At 36.0% G+C, this 27,334-nt stretch overlaps 1 protein-coding gene across 2 annotated transcripts in view; it reads left to right on the forward strand.

The window, feature by feature from the left end:
• LOC130434077 (disks large-associated protein 2-like) overlaps window positions 1–27,334 on the forward strand; it is a 66,447-nt gene that overhangs the window by 23,392 nt on the left and 15,721 nt on the right. The window contains exons 3-6 of one of the 2 annotated variants that reach the window (XM_056763970.1): window positions 3,941–4,155; window positions 8,664–8,814; window positions 9,736–9,955; window positions 26,843–26,902. In XM_056763970.1, the coding sequence (XP_056619948.1) occupies window positions 3,941–4,155; window positions 8,664–8,814; window positions 9,736–9,955; window positions 26,843–26,902 (646 nt within the window). Of the gene's footprint in view, window positions 1–3,940; window positions 4,156–8,663; window positions 8,815–9,735; window positions 9,956–14,286; window positions 21,423–26,842; window positions 26,903–27,334 lie in introns of those variants that run through there. The other variant, XM_056763969.1, reaches the window with a different exon arrangement.

The following is a 27,334-nucleotide window of genomic DNA, read 5'->3' on the forward strand; positions in this document are numbered from 1 at the left end:
CATGATTTGCATGGTTAAGTGTAAGCCTGTAAAGGTTAGATTGGTGCTTTCTCTAGTTATTGGGATGACAAATGAACTGATCACAGAAGTTAGTCTTCCCCAATGGAGTCAATTGATGGTCTGTAAAACTCATGGTAAAGTCTCCAATGTCTATTCTAATTATGATAACAGGCATCGTACCATTAATTTCACTATGACGATCTTTGACATGGCCTTACTCCGTCAAAAGTACAGATAATAAGTTGTAATTTATAATATGATATTTTCACATGACATTCTTATGTTGAATTTACATAGAAGACAGTTAAAAATTACTTAAGCTGGGATTCACATTTAGTGATTATCACTCACAGGTCATAATTCAAAGATATTTGGCAAAACAGCGACTTGATCATCTGATTCACTTGGTACCAGAACTCAATAAAGAGATGTTCTTATGTTTGCAACTGGACTTGGGAATATTTGCAGAACCTGTCTTGACTTTCTTCTCTGCTTGACCCCTGGAGACGTTCCTCTATTCCAGCAAATAGAGCAAATGAAAAGGAAATTTTCCTGGTGAAAGAACTAAACTCTTTTTGACTTTGCAATGATACCATGCAATCGAGTGGAAACGTCTAAAAGTATTCTGCATTCATCTCATGTTTTTATCTCATTTGATCCTCTAAACCCCTGAAAGGATATTTTTACCAACGCTCCCGTACCCCGTCAGTGCCTGATGAATGCATTAGTGTGTTGTCTGTAGTGCCTCCTTGTTGTAAAATAGAGTAACGCAGCCCCCTGCTGACACATCTGGAACAGGCATAGAAATCAAAGATGTCCACTGAAAGATGTCCGTTGCCATGCATTTACTTGTTTGGTCTGCATTAAGGCCAGACCTGAACCCAGTTGAACACCTTTCAGCCAAACTCTCATCACCCAAATTCATTAATGTCTTGTCAGTCATTTCGGGACAGAATACGGCCCCTCCAAAACTGTTGCAACTAAGATGGAAACAAAATTCTTTAATATGGTATTGTATGATAAAGCATTACTGTTATATTTGTTTTGGTTGGAATTACAGGAAAATTTAAACATTAATTAATACTTTTGTCCATATAGTGTGTATAATAAAATATATATACTGTATATATTAAACCGAAGCAGTGTGTCCCTAAAGGCATTTTTCTTAATCTTAGGTGGAACAGTTGGAGACTTAATGACCGTAATGTTAGATTTAAAGTTTAATAAAAATAGTTTAAAATCCAGTCAAGGCACAAAGAACACTTCTGAATTTATGTGTTCTGCTGGTCGACGTGGAGAGTTTGTGGCTTAGACTCGAAAGTTCAGAGATTCCAGACTATGTTGAGCCTCTAGCAGAACATCTGCTGCTTTTGAACTGCTCTGGACGCTGTATGTGTTACAGAGCATTAGAATTGTAGGAAGATTTGACGCTATACCTCTATACCGATAATTCATCTGTATCTTTCAATTCAATTCAATTCAATTCAATTTTATTTATATATCGCTTTTCACAATGTGCATTGTTCCAAAGACCAACTCAGTGAGCATAGTGCATGGTGTTTATAGAACAATAATTATAAACAAGAATAATATCTAATAAATGCAGTCTCCCAGTGGTTTGTTAAGCATACTTTGCATTAGGTGAATGCAAGGCTGAAAAGATGTGTCTTTAATCTTGATTTAAATTTGGAGAGTGTGTCTGACCCTCAAATTGCATCGGGAAGGACATTCCAGAGTTTAGGTGCTACGTATGAGAAAGCCCTGCACCCTTTGGTGGATTTAATAATTCTAGGTGTTATCAAAGGTCCGGAGTCTTGAGATTTTAGAGAGTGTGATGGATTGTAATGTGATAGATGCTCTGTTAAGTAGGTAGGGGTTAAACCGTTTAAAGCAGCCCTGCGAAGGTGTTTCATGCATTCTGACTTCTTTACCATGTTAAACGTGCTGTCTTCTCATGCTTGACATGGTCAACGATTTGGGAGTATTACGTTGTATTTCTGTGCTCAAAACACTCCCCCAGCAAGTTGACAGGTTTCGTAAAGTTTTTTCGAACAAATAAAACTATTTTGTAACAGCTTTTCTTTTTCCCTTATTGGACAATTCTCCCGGAAATGCACATGAAACAACAATGTGAATAATCAAATCACTTTAGAGAAAGTCAAGACCAGTGTGTCAAGATCATTACAGGACCAAAACCATGCAGAGCAAGACCATGCATAACCCCAAACCTAAAAAAGTCATAAGAAAGAATAATAATAAAGTCATTACAGTCATTGAATTTTATGAGTCGGCATCTTTGAGCAAACAGATACAAACAATAAGCAGCTGAAATTTAGCTGAAATCGTTAGTCAATGCTATTTTACCATATTCATTCACCCTAACAGATCATTTTTTTGTGCAAGCAATTGTAAATACGAGGACTGTTAAACGATTAGTCACAATTAATCGCATCGAGAATAGAAGTTTGTGTTTAAATATAATATTTCTGTGTACTGTGCATATTCATATTATTTTTGGACACACCTACACATACAGTATAATAATAATAATAATAATAATATATTATTATTGATTTGAACTTTTACTTCCAATAGAATGAAATATGAAATATGTTAACAAATAAATGAGACAATAAACCAGCAATTTAATGATATCTCTATTAGTCAGTTATGGTCATTTTTGTAATACAGTATAATCCTGAGTAGTGTGAGACTAAGACAAGACCAAGAACATAAGTAGTAATGAACAAGACAGGACCAACAATTTTAAAGACCAGTCTGAAGTACTGTAACTTGCTAATAAGATGCGCTTCACACAATTTGTTCACATCATCATTTACAATTGACAGTTAAATACGTCTTGCGTTAAGATTTCGAGGAACACTTTATCTTGGGTTACTGTACACTTTCCCTGAAAAGCGTGTTTGTAGAATGACATCCATCACTGAAATCCTTCTACCTTCTGTGAAGTATTAACATCCATCTTTATTTACATGTATGTTTGCATAACTATGTGGTATTTGAAGAGACTCGGGTAATGCAAACACTTCAGTTTTGATTTCACTATATTTTTCTGACACAAGGTCAGAGAAGTGTTTGGAAACTGGCGTGTTTTTTATCACTGTGTCCAATGCCCTGTTCCTAGACAATTTAGTAAAATCATAAGTGGCAGACATAAGTTGCATCTATAATCCTTTCTGAAAAGAAAAATAATTGTTTCCTATTTTATCGCCTAGGTTGCCTCGGGTTTAAACAAACTCTAGTTCTCATCTAAAGTAGTTGCATTGTTTCACATGCTGTTAATATCGATTCATGTGTGGTTGCTATGAATGCATCCTACACACGGTTTCCATTGCTATTCCTTGAAAACGAATCTGGAGGAGTTAATAAATTCAGTGTTTAGATGTAAGATCGTTTTTGAGGTTAAGAGGTCTTTTGGTTGCGTGACCCAGTGTCCCTGCAGTTATACTGGAAATAAGCTTTTTTATGTACGGATATTTTTATTTTATCTGTTTATCTGTAATTAAAAAATCTGTCATCATTTATTCACCTTCATTTTGTTCAAAACCTATGACTCTTTCTTCTGTGGAACACTTCACAGATACTTCGAGAAAATTGTTGGTTTTGTGTTCATACGTCAATGGGGTCCAATGATGTTTGGCTACCAACATTCTAAAAAACGTATTCTTTTTGTGTTCTGCATATGAATAGTCATACAGGTTTGGAATGACATGAGGATGAATTTTCATTTTTAGTTAATTTATTCCTTTAAATTGAAAATTAGAAACAAGATTTCTCAGCATTTATATAATTATTATTTATATATTATATTATTCTTTTTAAACAAACTGAACGCGGCTCTGAAAAGTCACAGATGTGCTATAATCTCTTGTTCTGCGTGTGAGAATAGCCTCGATGCTGTGTGTTTGTTCATCTGCAGGTGCCTCAGGATGAGTGGGGGGACTATCCGGGGATCGAGAAGGAAGAAGAGATTCCATGTCGCCGGATGCGTAGCAGTAGTTACGTCAAAGCCATGGGAGATGAGGATAGCGGTGAGTCTGATACCAGCCCCAAAACGTCACCTCAGAAGACCGTCCGGTCTGATGCCCTTGTCCTCAAATCAGCCATACAGAGGCCACATATAGACACCCAAAGGTGAGTCTCTTCTGCTCACTATTCGTCGAAGCTGTTCTTCATCCTCCTGTCTTGTTCATCTGAAGTTCTTTTTGCTGTGAAAGAAGCTTGAATAGTTTCTAAAGTGCTTTTAGAGTGGCTCATAAGAATCGGTGTGGATGATGTGCTTGAGGGCTTCTTTAAATTAGCCAGTTGATATTGTATGTGGTGATTTGCAATGTTTAATAGTAAACCTGTGGTTTTGGATTGGTTTGGTTTCTGGATGGTTTGGAATGCCGCTTAGGAAAAGAGTTTTGTTGCTTGTTGATGAGGCGATGCGGTTGATTGTCTGTTGGATTAAATTCTGTGATTTTTTGCTGTTTCTAAACATCACGCTCAAATGGATTCTATATTGAACCTGTGTGTTCTGCTCTGAATAGAAAATTGACAGCTGTCACTCACCGCATCTCAGATGGGGGAGTTGACATTTGCTAAGAATATAATGTATAAAATTGTTTTCTACCTAAAAGACACTTAACCCTGTATTGCTCCACGGAGATCTAAAATACGTGTGCTGTAAATTGGAAAGACTAAACAAGAAGTAAGAGGAACACTTAATAAAGTCAGACAGCTTAGACAGTGCTCAAGAGTCTATAGCCATGACGTGACATTATTTAATAAAAGTGATTGCCCTGGTATTAAGAAATTTGTAAGAATATAGAATTTTGATGCTGATGATAGAGACAAAGATAGAAAAAGTTTACATGCAAAAGTCAAGTAGGCTACAATGTTCCTGTTGAGGACCAAAGGGATCAAAAACTAATGAAATCTTCCCCATTTATCTTCAAATGAAATACAGTATAATGTCTTTGGTTTATAATATATTTTATCATGCATTTTCTTAAATGTAGTTCTTTTTTTTCTCCAAAACTCATTTTCATTATAATTTCAAAAAAGTGATCTTATGGACAAATGATAGATTCCCTGACTGAAGCTTGATTTCCCCCTAAACTTTTTCATTAGCCTTTGATAGAAAACTTTCTCTTGGGGCTTTGCATATAGTGGGTTAACTTCTGCATGTGTTTGAGGGCAAGATAACATCGCTGAGAACGGAAAACAGCACAAAACACAAGTTGTCTAGTTTACTGGAGAGAAAACAGCAAACTCTGTATTTCCTAAAATAGATGCTTCACTGTGATGCCTGTAAATCTTGCACATTCAGAAACATGTAAGATTTGCTTGGAGCTGCAAATGACACGGTGAAACACATCATATATTCAACTTCAGTAAATAATGCAGATCAATCTTAGCCAGCATTTTCTTACCAACATCATGCCGGTTGTTATTTGCTCTTTGCTCCACACAGAGTATCTACAATTAGGATAAAATAATCATTTTCTGGTTGAAAAGTTATTAAGAAGACAGAATAAGCATTTAGTAGAGCTTTCCTGACATGTGAAAAAAAAGAACATGGCTTTTATTTCATTTGATATTTGAAAACTTAAGCTGTGATTAATTGACATTTCATAACCTTTATATTAGCGCTGGGGGTAAACGATTATTTATTAAACGATTAATCTAACGATTATTTTATCGTTTAGTTGTCCAATCTAACAACTAATTGGGCGATTAATCTAACATTTTTTTCTGTTGCTCGATTCATAAAAACTGTAATTTACCTCAAATATAAAGAAAATCTTACTAACCTCACGAGTGACAATGGTGTGCCTCTGTTTCAGATGCTCCAACATTGCTGTTGTGCTGGCGTGGTATGCCAACTCCATTTGGCAAAGAGCGCAAATAATGACACCTTTACATTTGGGACTAAATTTGAAGTATTCCCATACCCATGTTTTGCTTTCCCACATGTGGCGAGCTGCTGCGAAGCGTCTGCAAATTTTTTCAGCGACGCATCACTACAGGCCTACTTTATAGCATCAATGACCCAAAGCACACCAATGTTCACCCAAAGAATTAGTAACACCGATTCAGTATCAGTGTTCAACGATTTTACTATCAACTCTTTTTATTCAGGCTTTGGTAGCCTTTGACTGTCTTTGATCAACTATTAACTCTGATTTGTTTTTATTGACAAGCTTTTGTAAGGATATTCAATATTTCCTGGCAGATTTTGGCTGTTTAACTTCATTCATTCAGTCAAGCAAGTAGTGCAGGGGTTGTCACAGATTACTAGTCGATTATTCAAGTATTCATTCAGCAAAAACTTGAATAAATATCTAAAAATCTTGAAAAACATTTTATTTCCAAATTAAATTAGAATACATTCTCTATTAACTTTAAGTATTATTGAGTTACCATCCAAAATCAGTATAGAACTAAGAAAGTTAGTTTTTTATGTGATTAGTATGTTTTATATGATGATGTTTTTTGTGTGTTTAACTATGGATGTTCATGTTTGTGATAAAAAAAACTTTATATTTCACATATTACAAGTCTATTGTTCACCGCTGTCCCTCTTTAAACAAAACGACTGAATTTCTTCCGGTCTATATGTAAAGTCCCTCCTTCCGAAACGCTCTGATTGGTAAAGCTGACCAGGTCTGTCGTGATTGGTTCCACACTTAGAGCGTGTGTGTGAAGATGTCCCACCTGTACCATATCAGCGAGCTTCCGCTTCTCAGGGTGTTGTGATTGGTCGGTGCCCCTCTCAGTGCACGTGCAGAAATCAAAACGCAGTGGAAAGAGACTGGATCTCGTGTCGACCACTTACAATGCAATGGGAGGAGACTGTATCTGGATCCAACCTTGCCCTTGATGAGTTTTTGTGGTATTGCAATTAATTACAATACTATAATATTGTTTGCAGATCAAAATGACCATAACTGGTTTCAATAAAGTTTACCAAAACTCCATGGAAAAATAGTCCACTTTTAAAATAGTACATGTTAACCATTGCAAATTATCAAAACAGTATTGGATGCATTAACTCAAAATTTAATAAGACTACAAAAATATAACAAATATGAAAACAATTGACAAATAATACTGTAGTTACCATTTTTAAGATTCTCTAATTGTATTAAATATTTAATTTTTTTAAAGTAAAAAGTCAGTACAACCAGCAATTCAAACTTTAAAATGACTTTTTATGTTTGTGCTTTTTGAAATTTGCATTTAAGGCTCATTTTGAGCATTTGCAGTAATGCATCTGCTAGATACTTTTATCTAAAGCGACTCACATTGCATGCAGTTTGCAGAATATGTTGATCTGGCTTTTTCAGTACATTTTCTGGTTGTTTGGGATGCTCTGTAAAATGGGGACATTTCCAGGGACATCTCCAGGCGGGGTCAGAACATCCAAAAACGGGACTATACACGGAAAACGAGAACGTCGGGTGTCCTTACTTTACGCACTCTAACAGTAGAGAAAAGTAATGAATGAGCTATTTTTTCCTCTTTCCTTCAATTGATCAAAATATGGGGGAAAACATACGCGTTCCACGATGAGATGTTTTTATACACAAACAAAGTGGATGCAGACTGTGTGACGATTGAATATGAGGTAGGCACTTGTATTTATGTGATTCCGTGTCCGAATATGTCTAAGATAAGTTTATGATAAGACTAAAAGATTGACCCTGTTCATGTTTAAAACCACAATCAAAATTATTTAACCTAAGGTGACCATATTTGTTGTTGTTCTACTTGTAAAACAGTAGCCTAGTAGCCGCTAATATAGTTACATAGTTTAACCATCATTGTATTCTCTGGTAATTCAAATATAGTAGTAACCAGTCTTTCAGTCATGCCTACTTCCTTGACTTGACATAATAAAGTCATGGGGTACTCGTTCTTGGGGTGAACGAATTGACCTTGAAGGGTTTGCTGTTCATCTTTGAGATGTTTTGGCAGGCATATACGGTTTCAAATGCTTCATTCATTTTCAGTTTTGTCTGTGCTTGTCTGTTGTTTCCTCATGACGGTTGGTGCTGTCCATGGTTCTGAACTGTGTGCCTTTACCATAGTAAAAAGTTACTATGGGTTAGGCACCCACACCATCTAAATGCCATGAAATAAGTATATTTAATTGCCGCATGTTGATTGAAAAGAGATAAAAAACTGTGAAGTTTTCTTCCTTTTTTTGTTGTTGATGTATTTCAAACTAAGTCTTAGCCTTAGCTAACATGAACTTACAACGATGAGTATTTTTTACAGTGTTCATTAATCTTTATTTTTTGAATACGGTACCAATACAACTTCTGTTGTGTATTAGCAATTAACGTACCAAATTTAATAACTATTGTTTGTTGTAAACTAATGTTAACTAATGTTAACTATATTGTTAAGTATTACTATAATTCACATGCAGGATGGACAGATCAATTGTTGTTATTTGATTTATCAATAACAGATTTACTCAAAAATAGTTTTAAGGTTCATGACAGTATATATGTTGATAAGTCACTTTATAAATGGTTTATTTGACCATCTTCTTTGTATTTGATGGTTGTCAAGAGGAAGCTAATTAATCTAAATGTGAGTAGGTTGCACTGTGGCTACATTAGTCTTTGGTTGTTCTCTTCATTTAGCTCGGGATACCACATGCAAACAGCAAGAGATATGCGCCCTCACCCCAGCGTTTCTCTGAACCCCACGACCAACCCTCCTCAGTTTCGCTCCAGAAACCAGAGCTACATGCGAGCAGTCAGCACCTTCAGTCAGGCAAGCTGCTTGAGCCAGGTGAGTCCAACCACTTGCAACACTGACACACATGTCGGATTGTTCATTTCTCAGATTATATGCTGGTTTTGTGAGATGCCGTGCATTCGTTTTATGTAAGAGTAGACTTTATAGCCTTTGTGATCTGTTATCGATTTATGGATTTCCCTGATGTAATAGTTAACTGGATTTGCATGGTTTCAAACTCATTGAAGATGTTCCAATCTTCACATCTTGGTGATTGACCTGCTAAACTGCTGGCTGGTGCATGGCTAACTTTGTTACAAAAGCCGCTCGACCACCTTACGTCTTTAAGGATTTTCTTGACAATATGATGATATTTCATTTTTAACCATGATGTTTTGTTATGCTTAGGCAAATATAATGATTTTAATATATCCTTTGGCGTAGATCAAGGAGGAGCTGTTGTGTGGTTTTCAGCAGGTGGCTGTTTATTGCTTGTGGTTTATCGGTGACTTAGCCTAAAATTCAGATGTTTGATAGAGATTTTCTAACGTTATTTTTAGTAAGCCTGTATGTACTGTTCAAATTGCATTTCTAGGAAAGGTGACATTTTGTTTTATTGAAATTGATGAACGTTTTCGTTTTTTACTTGAATGTCGAAGTTCTACACATTAGGCTTTCTTCATGTCTGCTGCTGTTGACTGTTTGTGTCATTTTCCCCTCAGAACGTTCTTCGAGCACCTGCTTTTCTTCTCGAAATTAACCCTAACACGATTTTCAGTCTGAAATGTTTTCTCTTGTCTATCCTGTTGCTTTTTGACCTTATTCTACTGAGACGTTCAAGGTCGGAAAATGCCAGTGGTATTTCCCTCCTGCTAACACTCCTTCATATTTACTGTGCAAAGGAGAAGAATCAAAGTGAGAAAGAGAAGGGAAGAGGAAAAATTAAGGACTGCTATTCCTGTTTTTGTCTCTCAGGTGAGTGAGACTGAGGTCAATGGCCAGTTTGAGTCAGTTTGCGAGTCCGTTTTTAGCGAAGTAGAATCCCAGGCCGTGGAGGCCTTGGACCTGCCCGGCTTTTTCCGCACACGGAGCCACAGTTACCTGCGTGCAATACAGGCCGGGTACTCCCAAGATGATGACTGCTTGCCTTCAATGACATCCTCCACTGTTACGTCAACTCTCAGATCCACAACAGGTAACCGTATGCCTCAAATCCCACCCGAGAGAGAGAGAGAGAAGGCTTAGAACACATACCCGTCATACATTCAGCACATGCCGATCCACATACTCTGGCATACCTACATATGTACAGTGGGTTTCCCTATCGCTTGACAGATGACTGAATTGAATGTCGTTTCCGTCGGCTCCTGTCTGTTGTGTGTGTTTGCTTCTTTTGAGTCTGTGCTCCCCAAGCGTCGAAAGACAGTCGCCTGCAGTTCCCTTTGCACGAGCCATGCAACATTATCCGGGCTTCTGATTGGTTGGGTCTGGTGCTAAGGATAGGGCTGGACTTGGGGATGAGAGGGACTCGATATTATGTGATATCATGCGCCTGAAGACGCGACACAGCATGCCTTTATCTAGCGAAGCATGTGACGTGCCGTCGGGAGGTTGAGCAAGATGGCCAGATTTAGACTTTTTCATAGAATGTGTGTCTTCTCCATTTTCTACCACGAACGGATCAGTAGCTTATAAACATCGTACTTGTTTTACATCAATTGTAAACGCCTTTTCAGGCCTGACTCCACAAAGCAACATATGTCCTTCGATGTGATATAAAGTGTTGCATAAAACATATCGCTAAGAGGCACGAAATTCATATTCAAAAGTGGGAGACGAGAAACCAAGGAAGTGCTTGATTCAAATTCATCTATTAGTATGATGAAATGCAATGTTCATCCTTCCTTTAAACCAACTCAAACTGTTGGTTATGTGTATTTTTATGCGCTAAACCAACATTACACGAGAGATCGAGTCTTTATTTAAAAGGTTGATTGAAGATTACATCTTTTAAAACTGATGCCTGTTTAAAGGATTTAAAAGGTACACAATATTGCACATATTTTTACTTTGAAACTATTGAAGTAGTTTTGGAAAATGTGCCCCTTTATGCTGATGTGAGCTACGGGGTGAAATTTTATTGGGTGTATTCATGTGCTAACTGAATAAGCTATTATGATACGTTAAACTCCCAGTGTGTCTCATTAAATAGGGGAAGGTGAATTCTATGATCCTGATCTAGTTTTCCCATTAATACCATTTTGTTGAACTAAATGAGTTAAGAAACACCTGACAGAGCAGGTTTGGTGGTTTTGTGCAGCACATACACATCAGAGAGTGTGTATCGCGTCTTACAGTGTTTCCCGGCCGCCTGCCGCCACACTTTATGCCAACACCCCTCCTGCGTTTGGTGTACACACACATGGACTAAAGCTATGAACCCTATTGAAATCTTAAATCTGATGTCAAATGACACGTTTCTGTTCAAGATATAAAAAAATGTTTTTTATTTTCAATCTGTTTGATTTAATGTGGGTTTCTTTGTGTTTGTTATTGAAACTGGAGTTTTGGTTTGATTAGACCTTCATAATGTCAGAAACCCACACTGACTTCACACTGAAGAAAGGAAACTGTTCTCCAATCCCACCGTCTCACTCCGCTGAAGTGCTTTCACCCCACATGGCTCTGAATGCAATCCCCCGTCAACTGCTGTAGGACAAAGCTATTGTTCCCAAAATGGATTTCATCCACTCTGATTCACTCTGGAAGACTTCTTGCTTCGGCAGTCTCGTACTACTTTGGCTTTACCAAAAGATGCAAGTAGACGCTTAATTAGACCACTTACATTTCACTAAATTCAGACTCTTTCCTCCTGTAAAGACTTAAGAGAAAGTTACCGTTGACCTTCCCTCTGCTCTCCGAAAGCATTGACAAATTAGAGTATTGAAAACCCCGTTAATCCAATTTAGATGAATCTAAATTTAGATGCAACTAAAATCATTGAGGAAGGTTTTGGGAGTCCTGTGATTGGTGGAGAGGGAGGGTGGGCGGGCGGGGAAGGCCCCTCATTGGCCGGCCGTCACAGGAAGCAGTTCCAGGGGAAAAGAGCAGCTGGAGGGACGTCACAGGTATTATAATGTCAACACGCATACATCTATCTATGGATATGTGTGTTTGTGCACTGCCTTCTCATCGGAATCAGGACCAGTCTTTCCAAAGGTTAGATTAGGGAATAATTGTCCAGTTTCCTAAGCAGCAATGCTGGAAAAAATGTAAAAGCACATACAAGCTCTGCTTTATTCGATTTTACAAGTGTTAAAGATCATTTGAAGAATGTTTCTGGTTCGATGCTTGAAATACAGAAAATCTTTTTAACTCCTCTCTATGTTTATAAAAACGCACACTCCAAAAATCTACATTTTCACTAATGCACTGAAATATTGCGCGGGGGGTTTTGGAAACTCATGTGCCACACAGGTTTATGACATTAAGATGTAAACAAAAAGTACTTTGCAGATTATGCCTTTAAGCATAAGAACAGTTTACCATTGTACAAAATGCTTTAGCAATATACTGCAAGCTCTATTCTTTTCCCTGCTGATGTCAGCGCATGTAATGCATTAATGCAAACATTTTTTTAGTTTTTGCAAACAGAAGAATGCAATAAAATCGAAAATATGTGGCAATCAGCATTATGTGCCAAACACGGCTGTTTTAAGGATTCAGAGTCCATAATGGGGGGACAAAAACGTTGTTCAAGTCCCATTGAATTTTAGTGTCAGATTAGTTTAAGCATAGAACCAGAAACACTCTTTAAATGTGAGCGAACAAATGTTTTTTTTTTATTGCGACACTTTCTTTGATAGGTTTACCTTGGTGGAAAAATGGTTGGGTCACTCTTACATTTCTCCTCATTTTTACTCCAACCTTTGCATCTTTGAGAGACGCAAGTCTGTGGTTTGAAGTAAGAGCTGGTGTGGAAAGTTTCAGCTGTGATAGACAGTGGGATTGCAGCCCTCAAAAGGCTTTTGGATTGTATTTCACTTAATCCCGCCCCTAATCTCCACATGGTCCAATCAGCTGGGCTCTTAAAATATTCAATAGGGTTCATATCTTCTTGTCTGAATGACTGAGTGACATTCTTTTATTGCCTTTTCATCTGTTCTCTTGCACTAAAATCGCTAAAATCCGGAATCCCTTTAATTTAGCTGCTAATAAAACGCACTATTGGATACAATGCTTTGTGACATAATGTGGATAAACCGATGGTAGTAGTATTCTACAATTTCACGAGTATCGCTGTGAAGAGATGGAAAGGCAGAAGAGACTAGATGTTCTTTGACTTGAGTGAGAAGGCAGTGTAAACACACATCTCAAAGCGAAATGAATGTGAGTAATGCACAGCAGCTACGTTTACATGGACATCTTTAGCTTTTTTCAGAATGAAATCCTTCAGATCGCTCATTTTAAATATACGGTGCACATAAATGCCAAAGTAATCATTTTCTTGATCAAGTCGCAAGCGTCAAATCTGAAGTGATCTTTTCACAAGCGTACCACGTGATCACTCCCCTGCATTACGCTGAGACCATTGTGATGCCATTATTGTGATTTTTAGCGCTTGTGTTTTCTTGCCGATCAGGCTACAAAAAGGATTACACCATCCTTCACAATCGGAATGAAATTAAAATCCAATTTGGTCAATTTATTCAGATTGACGTAATCACATGAGATTTTTCTTTAGACTTGAATTAGAAATTTATTTGAAACAGATTGTTAGAGTCCATGTAAACACAGCTAGTGTTGCTGAAGACCCTGATCACACAAACTCGTAACTCACTAAGTTTTACTTAGGTACATGCCTCCTGTGCAAAATGTGCTGCCCCACAAGTCCCAGTGAAATAAAAAATGACAATAAATTTTTTTCATGAAATATTGCAGCGTTTATAGTAAAACGCTTATCAATGTGTGCCATTTTCTTTATAAAATCGTGAGCCCTCATAATCTTTAAATATAATCTAAAAAAGGCACTTTTGCCCTCTAATGAATATCCATCTCAAATGATGAAAATTAAACGGCTTGGGCGGAGCATCCGTTAACTCCTCCCATTCAACTGTCAGTCTGCTGCCAGTTTCATTTCAAAATGCAATGGCTGTGTTTATACATCCAATTAATTCACACTAAAAAAACGCAAGCCACACCCACTAATTTTCTCGTTCCGAATTCCTTTTCACTCGGAAATGTGTCAGAATACAGAAGTAAAAACGACCGCAACTTCCGGTTTCACTGGGACTGATGTGTCTTAAGTCTCCTTTTCTACTTGATCGGTGACATTTCTCTAATTCTCCCTGAGAAACCAATGGAGTAATTCATAGAAGAATTGTGTCTACAGGGTCTTCACTCACATACCGCTCACATATAGATACATTGTATGAAATGCATTAGCATAACCGAGTGTTGACATTAGAGGTTTCCGAGTTCCACAGCTCGAATTTCCATATCTCCATATTTAAATTTGTCTTCCAGAGGGGTATGATGCAATGGAGAGTACCTCATTGCTAAATGAGGATATGATTGACGACGATGATGGTGCCAGCTCTTCGGCCTATCAAGAAATCGAACGGTTCGAGAGAGAAAATGCTGCACGTAGTCAACATAGCACCAGTTCCACAGTGACGGCCATCTCCGTTCCTCCTACCTCCTCGCACGGGTACAGAGTCCCCTGTCCGCCCCCCTCTCAGCCCCCGCCGGACCCTCCCATCCCGCAGGCTATTCAGGCTTTCAAAGAATCTGCCAACATGGTGGCTGCCTTCAACATGCAGTGGAAGGAGGAGATCTCTGCCATGCGCTATGAGCTGGCGGAGCTGCGCCGGGACGTCTGCGGGGAGCTCAAGACCTTCAACAGCAACTTCTTTAACTTCACTCAGTGCTACAACATGTGGACCATGTGCCGAGAAGCGGCCACTGGCACCAGTTCCACCCAGTCCAACGAGAGGGTGTCCGTTGGCGTCCAGACCGCCGCTAACGGTTTGGTGAGACAAAACACAGCGGACGCCTCGGTAATGTGTCAGCCCGAGCCGGCTGCCTTCAACATTTTTGATCTGATGGAACCGCCTCGCATCGAGATTACCGAAGGAACCCCTGAGGGAACCACGGCCACCAACAGCCCGACCAGTCCTGCCAGCCCCGACAGACCCTCCGGCCCACCACTGTCCAAGCCACTGAGAAGGTCCAAATTTGACACGGGCAGGAAAAAGAAGAACTGCAGTCGAGCGGATGGCCAGAGAAGTGCCAGTCTTGAACTCTGGTGCAGAAAGTACACTAGTGGACCAATGTCATACTTGTCGTTGTCGTTCTGATCACACTCATCACTGGACCAGACGTAGACCGTATTTTCAGAATGAGCCTCATACACCTAAAGCAACAAGGGAACTAAGAGTTTGTCCCTTTCCTCTGGGCAAAGATAACAGCTTGGCTCAAATGCTGACATGAGCTGTTGACATAACAGGGATAGTGTAGCCATTCTAGATAAAACCATTTGCTGTGCCAGATCATCATAAATGTGTTTACACATCACCACAGAATTGATTCATGAATGTCTATAGTATTGTCTTACTGTCACTGGAAGTGTTTGGTTCACGGGTAAAGCAGTTCTTGTGTGACAGTGGTATGACCGATCTTCACAATGAATCTGATTCATCGCCACCAAAGGGTCTTAAATCCAATGAAAGGACAAAAACAGTTTGTTTGGCTTACAGAAATGTTTATCAACGTACCTTAACAACATTTTAATTTGAGAATTCCCTTTATATTTTAAGTTCCTCGGCATTATGTTTTTTCTTACAGTCAGGTCAAGAAGTCTGAGACCACATAGAAAGTTTGTCAATTAAAAAACGCAGTATGAGAAATTTTTGCTAATCAGTAAGTCCTTTGCAGAAAAAAGGTCAGTTTCCTTAAGTTGCAATGAAACACATGAGACACATGATGCTTTATGAACTCACTGTAGAAAAAATAGTTGTTGTTTTTGTTGGTTGACATTAAAAATATAAGCTACCTGGTTGCCTTAAATTCTGAGTTAATTCAACTTATAATATTAGTTAATTAAATCGTTGAGTTGACTAAACTCGTTGGGTTAACTTATATTTTTAAGTTAAATTAGCCCATGATTTTAAGGCAACCAGGTAACTTTTTTTTAAGTTAAACTAACAAAACAACAAAAACTTTTTGAGAGTATGCTGGAAATCAACTTGACGTTTTTCATCTAAAAAAAATCTGAAATTGTAGAATTCGCATAAATTTTTAAATTGGACTTTTCAAGACGTTATGCTAAATGTAAGATTACAAATGGCCTTCAATTTTAAAAGTGCTTTCAGACTTTAAGACCCTGCTGTTGTCTGTAGTGTTGATTGAAAATATAAGAATGCCTCTGAACCTGTCACGCAATGCTTTTGCTTTTCATGCAAACGTCCAAAGAAAAACATGAAGAGAAATCATGAACTACAACAGAGTGGAACAATGAAACATTAGGATTATATTTAATGCATTCTGAAAAACACTTTGTTCTCAGATGGCCAGAGGAGTCAAATGAATGGATTAATTCATTCTATCACAAAATTCATCAATAGCCATTTTAACTTACACATAAGCCTTCAATGAAAACCAAATTCTGTTGTAACAGAAGTTTTAAAGTGTCAATTGATTTGCAGTGTGTCATTTCTGAAAAGAATCCATTTACAAGTGGTAAAACCTTTTTTCATTGTTTAACTATATTAAAGAAATTATCATTTAGAAATTATTTAGAAATATACCATTTTATTTATAGATCCAGTGAAATAATAAGTAATGATATCAATAAAAATGAAATGCTGGTGAAGACTAAATTAAACTTACCTTTGTTCATGTCAGGTGGATAAAAAGATGTCACTCCCTTAAAGTGATAGTTCACCCAAAAATAAAATTCTGTCATTATTTAATCACCCTCTTGTCATTTTATACCTGCATGACTTTCTTTCTTCTGCAGAATACTAAAGAAGATATTTTGAAGAATGTTGTTAACTGGACCCCATTCACCTGCATTGGTTTTGTGTCCATACCCTAGAAGTAATTAGGGGTCGGTGCTGTTTGGTTACCATCTAAAATATCTTCAGCAGAAGAAAGAAAGTCTCATAGGTTTGAAATGACAAGAGGGTGAGTAAATGATGACAGAATTTTCCTTTTTTTGGGTGAACTCTCACTTTTAATATGATGTACTTTCAATGGTGGGAGGCTGCTTTATTTTGTATTTTATAAAAATGAGTAGACCATTTAAGTAAAACAAGATATCTATCATTTAACATGTATCAGTGTAACGGAGGTCAGCGAGAGAGAGCTGTGCAAGGTAAACCCTGCTCCCCGACCAACAGACCCCCGAGGTCTTTAGCCTTCTCGTTTGAGCACCCGTCTCCCATCTGGACCAACGCTGGTTCGAACCCCACATAGAGCAGGGCGAGTAGGATCGGTAACATCAGTATTTTTGAAGAATACTCAATTAGCACAACAGTCCTTTCTAAAGTACTAAGCACACATTTTTAATGCAAAATTTAAATGAGTTTATAAGCACCTTACAGACAGTACAGATATAGCTGGAACACAATGATAGGCAGAGGAATTGATCAAACTACACACGGCATTTCATTTGACTTACAATCACATGTGGGATCTGTTTTTATCGGTTCAGTAATTGATGGGTGTGGGAGGGAATGAGTGCAAGAATTTTCACAGAAATAACAAACAGTCATAAACGATTTGATTGACTGTTATTTAATAATAAATAATAAATCAGGTTTGCAATCCTATTGCAGTGACATTGAGTGAATCGCCTTCTTAGGTGCTTTTTAGAGACTTTAGAGTTAGTTTTAAATGAACTCAATTTATATTATTTTACATGAATGAATTTCTTACAATTTGGGTTAATATAAATTTTATATCATACCATATAGCATATCAAAGATTGTGCATAATCCTAATGCTTCTTTGCACTCTGAAAATGTATAATGTAAACTACATATCTGTGGACTATATTATATATAATATATAATGTGTGTTTAATATTTAATTGACTAAGTTTTTGTTTGTTTGTTCTTTTACAAAAAGTCAATCATTACTAAAGAATAAAAGCTATTTTTCGCTTTTTTATTGTTTAGCTTTAGTTCTGTATGCTCTTGCCTCATAAAATCATGCCAAATTGTTCTTGAAGTATTCCATTACATATTAACCATGATTCATATCATTATCAGACAATCTGTCACTTTCACGCCATCACACAAAGCTTTTTTTTACAGAGAATACAAAAAAAGTACAAGAATATAGACCACTCGTAACCTCCCCTTTTCATAATTTCTTTATCTTTTGGAATGGTCTTTTTCGTTTAGAATCTCATTTTATGGCCTGTCTCTTGTGATTCTCTTTTAAACATCTTTTGCTGTCTCCTCATCAGGACACACACAGCATTTTGGGACCAGTTTTACATGTACAAAATATACAGCAGAGAACTTTACAACTCTGATTTATTTATTTCATTAAAACACCTGCTCACAGGGCATTCAATCTCCATGTGCCACTATAATAAAGTAACACTGTGAGAAAAAAAATCAGTTTATTCTTAATATAGTTAGCAAATTATTATGTTAAAATATTATATAGGGAACATTCCTTAATACAATATATTTTTTGTACTAGGTTTAAGTAGTTTAGTGATAAAAAAGAGACTCTATGAAAATATTTTGTTTACCAGAAAATACATTTTATTATGCCAAAGTTAAAGGCAATATTTATCTGTTGAAAAATTATAGACATTTGAAGCTACTGCTGAAAAATGGAAGAAAAATTATATTTGAAAGGTCTTACTCCTGAACTTGTGCTCCATATTGTTTTGTACCTTTAGTTGTCTTAGCACAGCTAATGTTCATAATTGAAAAACATAACATATTACAAAAAAATAGTCATGGAATGGAAATTCATACTTCGTCTAATAGACCATTTCATCGGACGCGCCCTTGCCTTACACCCAGTTAGCCTCCGGTTTGTGTTTGGCTAGTGTCTAAAAATATAACTGTTTAATTTAATGTATGTTAATATTAAACTCTATTATTTATTTATTCTATGCTAATTGTATTAAATTAACGATTTGTTGAATTTTGTTGTATGTTAATTTGATCAAATAAACAATATTTTTCCATTTTCACAATGACGTCCGTTAACTTCCGCGTTTCGCAAAGGAGTGTATTCCAATTTCCGGTTCGTCATCATACCGGAGATTTCACGGTAAAATGCAGGTATGTTTAACAAAAACAACTGGAATCTAGCTAACAGGATTTATAGCAAGAATATAACTTGACTAAATAGAGATCACCAGAAGATGACAGTAGTGCAACACAATGGATACAAGCTGCCGGTAAAAACCAAGAAGAAGATGTTTTGATCGTGTCGTGAGGAAAAATAACCGCTGAACCTTTACTAAAGAGTTACAAGTTAATAAGAGAACATTACATCTCCCGCAGAGAAGCGTTAACGTTAGTTTATGTTTTTCAGATGAAACCGACATCCTTCTTAATCTGACGACTGTAAATTCGGACATTCTCTGTTTACACTCATTTTTAACCATCACATGGTACACTGTTGTTCTTTACATTTGCGTATGAATAAATTCGAATGCAAAATTGTAGTATTGAACCGCACATCCATTAAATGAACTGTCCAATCGCATTATCCTCCTATTTGTTATTTTCAGAGAGCTCGAGAAGCACAGAGTGGTATGGTTTGAATTTTGATGATGCCGTCATCACTAGTGATGTCATTTTTAGTCTTTTGTTCATCCTCATTGAATCTCGCTGGTGTGTGTCCTGTTGCACGTGAGAGAGATTGATTTATCATGGTGATTTATTTTAAGGCTGCACAAAAAGTGGTGTTATCAAAGATTCTGCAATGATATTATTAGAGATTAATAATTAAATTTACACTACTGGTCAAAGGTTTAGACCCATGCAGTCATTCATTATTCTGTTTTCCACATTTTTTAATAATGGTAAAACCTAATCTGTCTTTTTGTTAGATTTCATAATTTTCAGCATATTCATTTCTGTGTTGTTCAAGCAACTTCTTGGGGGATCACTTTACAGAAGGAGTTCATATCTATTCTGGGCTCTTACTTGTTGACTTTTCTTTATTTTTCACAAGTGTAAAACGTATTATACAAGTTTAGTTTTGTAATGAAAAATATATGAATTGTGTTTGCACAATGAATTACAGACTATATGCCTTCAGATCAAAAGGTTTTTAAGATCATGTCAAACATTTCAGTCAAGTGACCCAAAACTTTTCACTGGGAGTGCATATTTACTTTTTCATGTATGTCTTTAAACAAATCTCTGTGGTGTTGGAATTGTTGACTTAAGGTTGTTTTTTGAGATGTGATATACATTACAAACATCAGCTTTATCTGATGATGGGTTTTAGCCATAAAACAACATTAACACTTTAAGGGAACTTGAAAAAGCATTTTATGAGAATCAAATTTGTATGATGCATTACTTATTGTGGTGTTTGAAGGTCCCGAGGACTGTTTAACACAATTAATTGGTTTATTATGTTATTTTCCATTGTCAAGAGCTTTTACTTTGTTGTAACACAACATTAGGTACCAAACTGTTTTTTTAACAAATGATATTACAGCCCTTCAGAGGTGCAATGCATTGATGAATTGCTCCAGATTATACTCTCCCTGTTATTGATTTGCTAAGAGACAGATGTGTTCAGGGAAAGAACCAATGTTTGTTTAAAGGTGCTGATGATGTGCAACATTTGTCATCCATTCTATGCAAGTCCTGTGTTTTCTGTACTGCATCTGTCCATTTCATTCTTCAACAGCACTTTAAAGGTCAATGAGGCTAATGCCCTTAAACAGTTTCTGACGAACCTTGCATGAATCTCAGGCATTTCTCGTAACACTTTTGTTGCTGTTAATAGGATTTGCAATGCTACTTCACATTGTTCAAAAGTAGCAGCTGCATTTTTATACCATTCTCATTACAGTAATTAAAGGAAAAAATGATGACAGGACGATACATAAAGAATACGGCCATGTGTTCTCTTCAACTGTACAATTTAGATCCCAGGCTAATAATGTTTAATGCCATAAAAAGCTAAATGCTGTCATCTAAACCAATATAAAAAGAAAACGTAGCTTGCCCGAAAGTCCAAATATAATGAAATCATGTGCCCCCTCTGTAACGGATATCATATTTATTCAAACATCATTTTTGCTTAATGAAGTGGAATTTTACCAATTTCCTGCAACTGCCCCAAACAGACTCAAATGTTCCTCATTAACAGTCCTGAACCTGTTATATGTGTTTCTCTTTTCAAACTGTGATTTTATTTTCCCCCCATTTTGTTTATTTGTATTCTGCAATGTATGCCTTATGTATTTTCTTTTTCAAAGATACTTATAAAAGAGGGAAATGCTTAACAGATATGACATGGATTGTGCGAGTGTTTTAATCATTTGACATCAGATTTTCTTTTGGGCTATAACAACACTGATGTGTTATATGTAAATCAAACACACTACAAAAGCAAACTAGAGAAAGTTGGTTTCTAGTATAGGTTAACATAACAACATAATAAATCAAACCCAATATTTGACACCCGTAATGAAATATACAAATTCACAAGGAATTCATCTCATATGTGATCTCATTAGTGTTTGTGTGGATTCAGCACACAAACATTTTCAGAGGTATAAATAGACCTTTAAAATACAATTTTTCAAAGTTTTGAAAGGATATTAAACTTGTGCACATTGTGCATGCATTTATAAAATTCACAAGCTGATTTCAGTGATTTTGTTTTATTCATTGTACATTTGTAATTCCATTACCGTTGACCTAATTTGTTTATTAATTATAATTAAGTAACAGTTTACTCTGCAGACACAAACATGGCATAATGGGTAGTTTGATCCTGTGTCTATTTCTCTGGACCATTTATGGATCACTATTGGCTCACGAGAAAACGTAATAAATCGCTGGAGTATATGCATTTGGATTTTTACGTTGTTTCATCTCAGGATTCTTAAATCTCTCTTAAGTTCTACGTCTGTAATGTGTTTGTTTAAGATGTCGGTTAAAAGGAATGTTCACCCAAAAATATAAATTCTGTGATGAAATACTTACGCTTACGCTGTCTTTGTTCTGTTGAACACAAAGAAAGATATTTGGAAGAATGTTAGCAACTGAGATTTCTTGGGCACTATTGGCTACCATTAAAATATTATATTTTCTTTGAATACAATTACTCTTTCTACTATTGTAATCAATGGTGCGCCAGGGATCTCAGTTGCCGACATTCTTCCAAATATCTTTCATTGTGTTTAACCAAACAAAGAAATTATGCAGGTTTGGAACAACTTGAGGGTGAGTAATGCATGACAGAATTATCATTTTTGGTCAAACTATCCTTTTAATATTGTACTTTTCCAAAGAGACAAATATAGTGTAGCTGTAAAGATGCTGGAATTAATGAGTTACCTCAAGAAATATTAAATAACTGGACCAAATCTCATTAGGATTAACAATGCATTTGCATAAAGTATGCTTGACATTGGACCAGGGCTGTAGACTCTGGACGTTAAAACTGGCAACTTCTACCCCCTAATATTTCCTCAGTGATTAATGGAAACAAATGTATCCCCTCATGTTGAAACCGAATTTACACTCTTGCAAGGAGCCAAAAAATGTCTGTTGACTAAAAAGGAGATGGCTTATTTGCATGAACAACAGTACAATACATCTATGACGCTATTAAACTTACTTGCTTTGGCACAGGTTTCCCTCTCATATTGATGTATTTGCTATTAGGTATACAGATATAGTTGGGATAATAGACTTCAAAGGGCTTGTGTCTGTTTATCATGACCAGTTTTTAGTCAATGAGAGGCTGGAATTATCCTTTGCTTGCAATTGCTAGTCAGGAACTTCTGGACACTATAATAGTAAAAGAACAATTGTGCACAATGATGAATTGACATATTTGTAATAATCTGCATATGATTCAAATGATTTACTTTATTCATGCTTACAGAGTTTTAAAAACATTTCAGAATTGTGTCTTTGATACAAACAACAACTGCACACAATTCTTTGTGAATTCGCCTAAGTTTGTTTGTTTGTTTGTTTGTTGTTTGTTTGTTTGATAAACATAAATACACAAACACATCAGCGTCACAGAGAGCGCATGGCACAATGCATGGGTCAGGGACAGCTTTGTATCTTTTATACTGCTGAATTCGTTTCTTTTATTTCTGTGTTTGTTTTACATTTTCTTCTTACTAAGCTATCACCCTTTTTTTTCCGTTTTAGGGGCCCGTAGCTTAGCTGGGGGGCGTAGAATGTACGGTAGGTCTGACAGGGCTCTTCTGTAATATACCTGTTGTGCTTCATTTCACACCATCGGTTTGTCCACTTTCGTAAGATCTAGCGTTAAAGCTGCTTGCTGTGGTTAAGAGCAATGGTGGAATAACATTGAACGCTTTTTTTTGCTAAATAAAAGCACTATTGACGTTTTTGCAAACAGAATGTATATTGTGACTGATAAAACCACTAAGGCAGTTTATTGGACTCCATTTATGACAAAAATAACGCATAAAGGGAAATTTGACAGACTTCACCTTTTTTATATATTTTGTTGCGATGAAAAGTCTGTTTCTCAACATTTCAGTGTAGTTCATTCTTATTGATTTATTTGAGTGTTTGATTTTTTATTTGAATTCACAGGGGATTGTGCATGTTTAGCACATTTATCTAAATTCGATGGACATTTTTAACTCTATAACTGCAGCAGTCCAAATGAGTGAGAATCACGTTCATTCAATGAGAATATATAGCAGCAATTAGTTCGAACGACCAGGAAGTAAACAGTGCAAACCGTACACTGTCTGACTTTATTGCATAAGAGAGGCACATGTTAAATATTAGATGCTCTTATTTTTTTTTTTAAATAAATAGTGTTGATGACTTTCGACCCTGTTCCTCAACTTACTGTTAAAATATATAAAAATCAGTTATGCAATATATAAATTACCTCTAGCAACTTCAGACCAACATTTAGTAACAAAGCAACTTGACTGAATAACTATAATTGTAATAATATTTAATATATAGTTACTTAATATAGACTTCATATTTGACTTTTACCTTCAACCCCGTTGGATACATTTAATTTATTTGATATTTTTGTTTCGATTGTTATAAAATAACAATTTACTAAAGTTTTCAGTTTTTTTTTAACCATTTAGACTTTTTCCAAATTTTATAACTGGATTGCAGAAGTTCATGAAAAATAGCACAGCTAAAATAACATTTTTATCAAATCTATAATATAATGTAATTGTACGATATTCTTTTAATTTAAGATCTTGTTTCACAGTGTTCATGTAATGTAAGCACAAACAAATAGTAAGTGGATGAAGCAGCATGGGATCTGGGATGTCATGTGTGGAAAGGTTTTTTTTAACTGATGACTGTATAATGACATCCCCACTGCATCCATGGGGGCATTGCCACTGTATGTATGTATGTATGTTGAGACTGTACCTTTACATCACCACCGACACTACAAAACACGTGTTCCCCCTCCATGAAACTAGAATGAGAGCCAGCCAGGTTCTGATGGACTGGAAAGTCGTCCCTCTCTCCACCCACCCTAAAGAAATTATCGTCATTTGTTAAATATCATCATTCATTCACTTATTCATTCATTCTTTCATTTCTACAAGAAACATTTTATTAATTAAGAAACAATTAACTGCAATGAGAGAAATTAGATAAAAACAAAAGACGTTTAAACAGAATTTTAAGCCATTAGGTTATAGAATTTCTAATCTCCCTTAATTTGTCAAATTTTAGCTTTGAATGTGGTTAAGATTTAATTCGATACGCTGCTTTGTTCAAAATAGTCTGTCTCTCACTTATTTTCTACTTGCACAATATTTTTGGATGCTTAAAATGCAGTATTTACACTGTGCTGGGTAGAGTCATTATAGATTTTTTTTTAGTTTTGGTTAGTTTTTGTTTTTAGAAATTTCATTTTTATGCTCATTTTAGTTAAGTTTTAGCAACATTTGTTTTTTGCTTTTTTCAGTTTATCATTTATTTTTGATGTTGCTATATAAACAACATTTTTTGTTTCATTTCAATTTAATTTTAGTTTATTTCAATTTTATTTTATTTATTTTAACATTTCAATTTTTCATTAGCTTAAGTTTTCTGATCATTTTTAGGCCAATATTTTATTTGATATCAATAAACAGAAACTTTGTTTTGTAAACAAAAATTACCTTGTTGCTTGGTAGGTATCCCATAATGCAATGATGAATGAATAATAGTGGTATCAGATTTTGAATTTCCTTTTTTCATATCATTATATCCCCCATGCATGTCATAATCATATCCCCATAATGTAAGAGCCCATACACACATGATCAGGAATACCCAGACGAAAAGTTCGGGATCAAGGGACATTCTGGAATCTTCGATAAGTGAACTGGCACTGGTGCCTTTCCAGTTTTGAAGGCACTGGAGATGAATTCTGATACTGGAGGATTGTGTATTTGAATTGTTTAGTACTGTTATTTATTCATTTGTGTGTTTCATCCATCATTTGAATGCTCATATTTTACAAGATATTTAATTTGAGCACTCACAATCAGTCTCTATTATGTTATGATTTATGATTTTTTCAATGAAAGTCTTTGGTAAAGGTTTTTCACAGTGTTTTGTAAAGTCATTATTGCATTTGTTTCAAAAAAGCATTTGTTTTGAAGATTAACAAAGATATATCTTTTGATTGTTTTTAACACTCCATATTGTTCATTTTACTTTTCAATAATTGCTTAGTTATCATACTTTAATTTTTTAAACACTTACATTTTTTAATCTAAAATGTGTTTAAAATAAAATTGTCTTGAAGTGTACTGTATATTTTTATAATGCAGTATTTGGTAATGTTCTGAATGGTGTTCCTACGGTCTGAATGTGAAATTGACCACGTACCAAATGTCTTTCTGGTAAATGAATAGATAAAGATAATATCTGCAGGAAGGAGTTTTAAAGGGGTCATATGGCTGAAATACATGTTTTTCTGTCTCTTTGGTGTGTTGTAAGTTGCCCATGCATGTATTAGACACATTAAATTGCAAAAATGTAAGTGTCGGAACAAAAGATGCATTCTAATTAAAAGTGAATGTGAACCCAGACCTGCCTGAAACACCTTGTGTAACCACACCACGTCGCTTTGTGGTTTGATTGGACTAAGACCACCCAAATCTAAACACAAGTAAGGTGGGCGGTCTTGTAAATCTCATTGTCCCGTCGCAGCCTGTTGTTCCAAATATGGTAAGAAGCGTTACATTTCCGTGCATCATTCAACCAATCACTACGCACTAGTGAACTGGCCAATCATAGCACATCTCGCTTATCAGAGCGAGTAAGCTTTTAAATAAATCAGCGTGTTTCAGAGAGGCGGAGGAAAGAGGAGACACAAACATGCACGGTATGTGGAAAATACAGCGTTTTTAAACCTTAAATCATGTATACACATTGTATTACATCTAAAGCAAACAATAATATTCATTTTAGCCGTGTCATATGACCCCTTTAATATTGTTCTTGATCTCTATGAGATAAGAGACATTCAGTTCTGGTGAGAAAACCATTCAGAATAAATGTTTAATAATATGCAACTAAAGCTCAATCGATGCATGATTAGATGCCTTTTTGTCATTTTAAATACATGTGACTTTTAAATGTATGTACTGTATATATATGTGTTCATTTTCAACATTCTGACACCATTGATTAAAACTTCACAATGTGTTTCCCATTTGCTTACAGTAATAAATTAAATTAGAAATTAGTGAAGAAATGAATAATGTTAAAAGCTGGTGTCAGATTGAATAATACAGTCTTATTCACTGTATAAGATGTCTTAAATAAATAAGAACTCGGGATGTGATTCTCTTCTAATGACTCTTAACTGTTCCTTTCAGGGATCCAGTTTCGTCTCCCTACTGCCTGTGGTGTGGACCGGACAGAACCCCCCACCCCAGGTAAATTTCCTTGCTAAAGCCATCTCGCATGTGGTCACATTTAGAGACGTTACATCCATCTGAACATGCCTTATAATTTTTTACATATTTTATATTGTTTAAAAACTTGCATTGAAAATAAGACGACTCATTATGTAGCACATTTGAATCCTCCAGAACAAAGTAAGCAGATGACGCCCCAATTGATGTAACCTGGTACCCATCAGCCCTCTTAAGAAATTTGGTCATTGTAATGCTGATGAAGGTTTTAGTCATTGTCAGAACATCGGCTCTCGAATCACAGAGCTACCGTTTAACTGTCTCTTATCATGCACCGCATGCACACAATAGTTATTTTAATGAAAGCCAAACATCTGTTGTCGAGAAAACAGTCACGTTCAAAGTTTTATAAGCTTTTCAAGCTGGCATCAAAATGCACAAAACGGCGTTTAA

Source organism: Triplophysa dalaica, chromosome 13 (genome assembly GCF_015846415.1).
Source record: "Triplophysa dalaica isolate WHDGS20190420 chromosome 13, ASM1584641v1, whole genome shotgun sequence".
Lineage (NCBI taxonomy): Eukaryota > Metazoa > Chordata > Actinopteri > Cypriniformes > Nemacheilidae > Triplophysa > Triplophysa dalaica.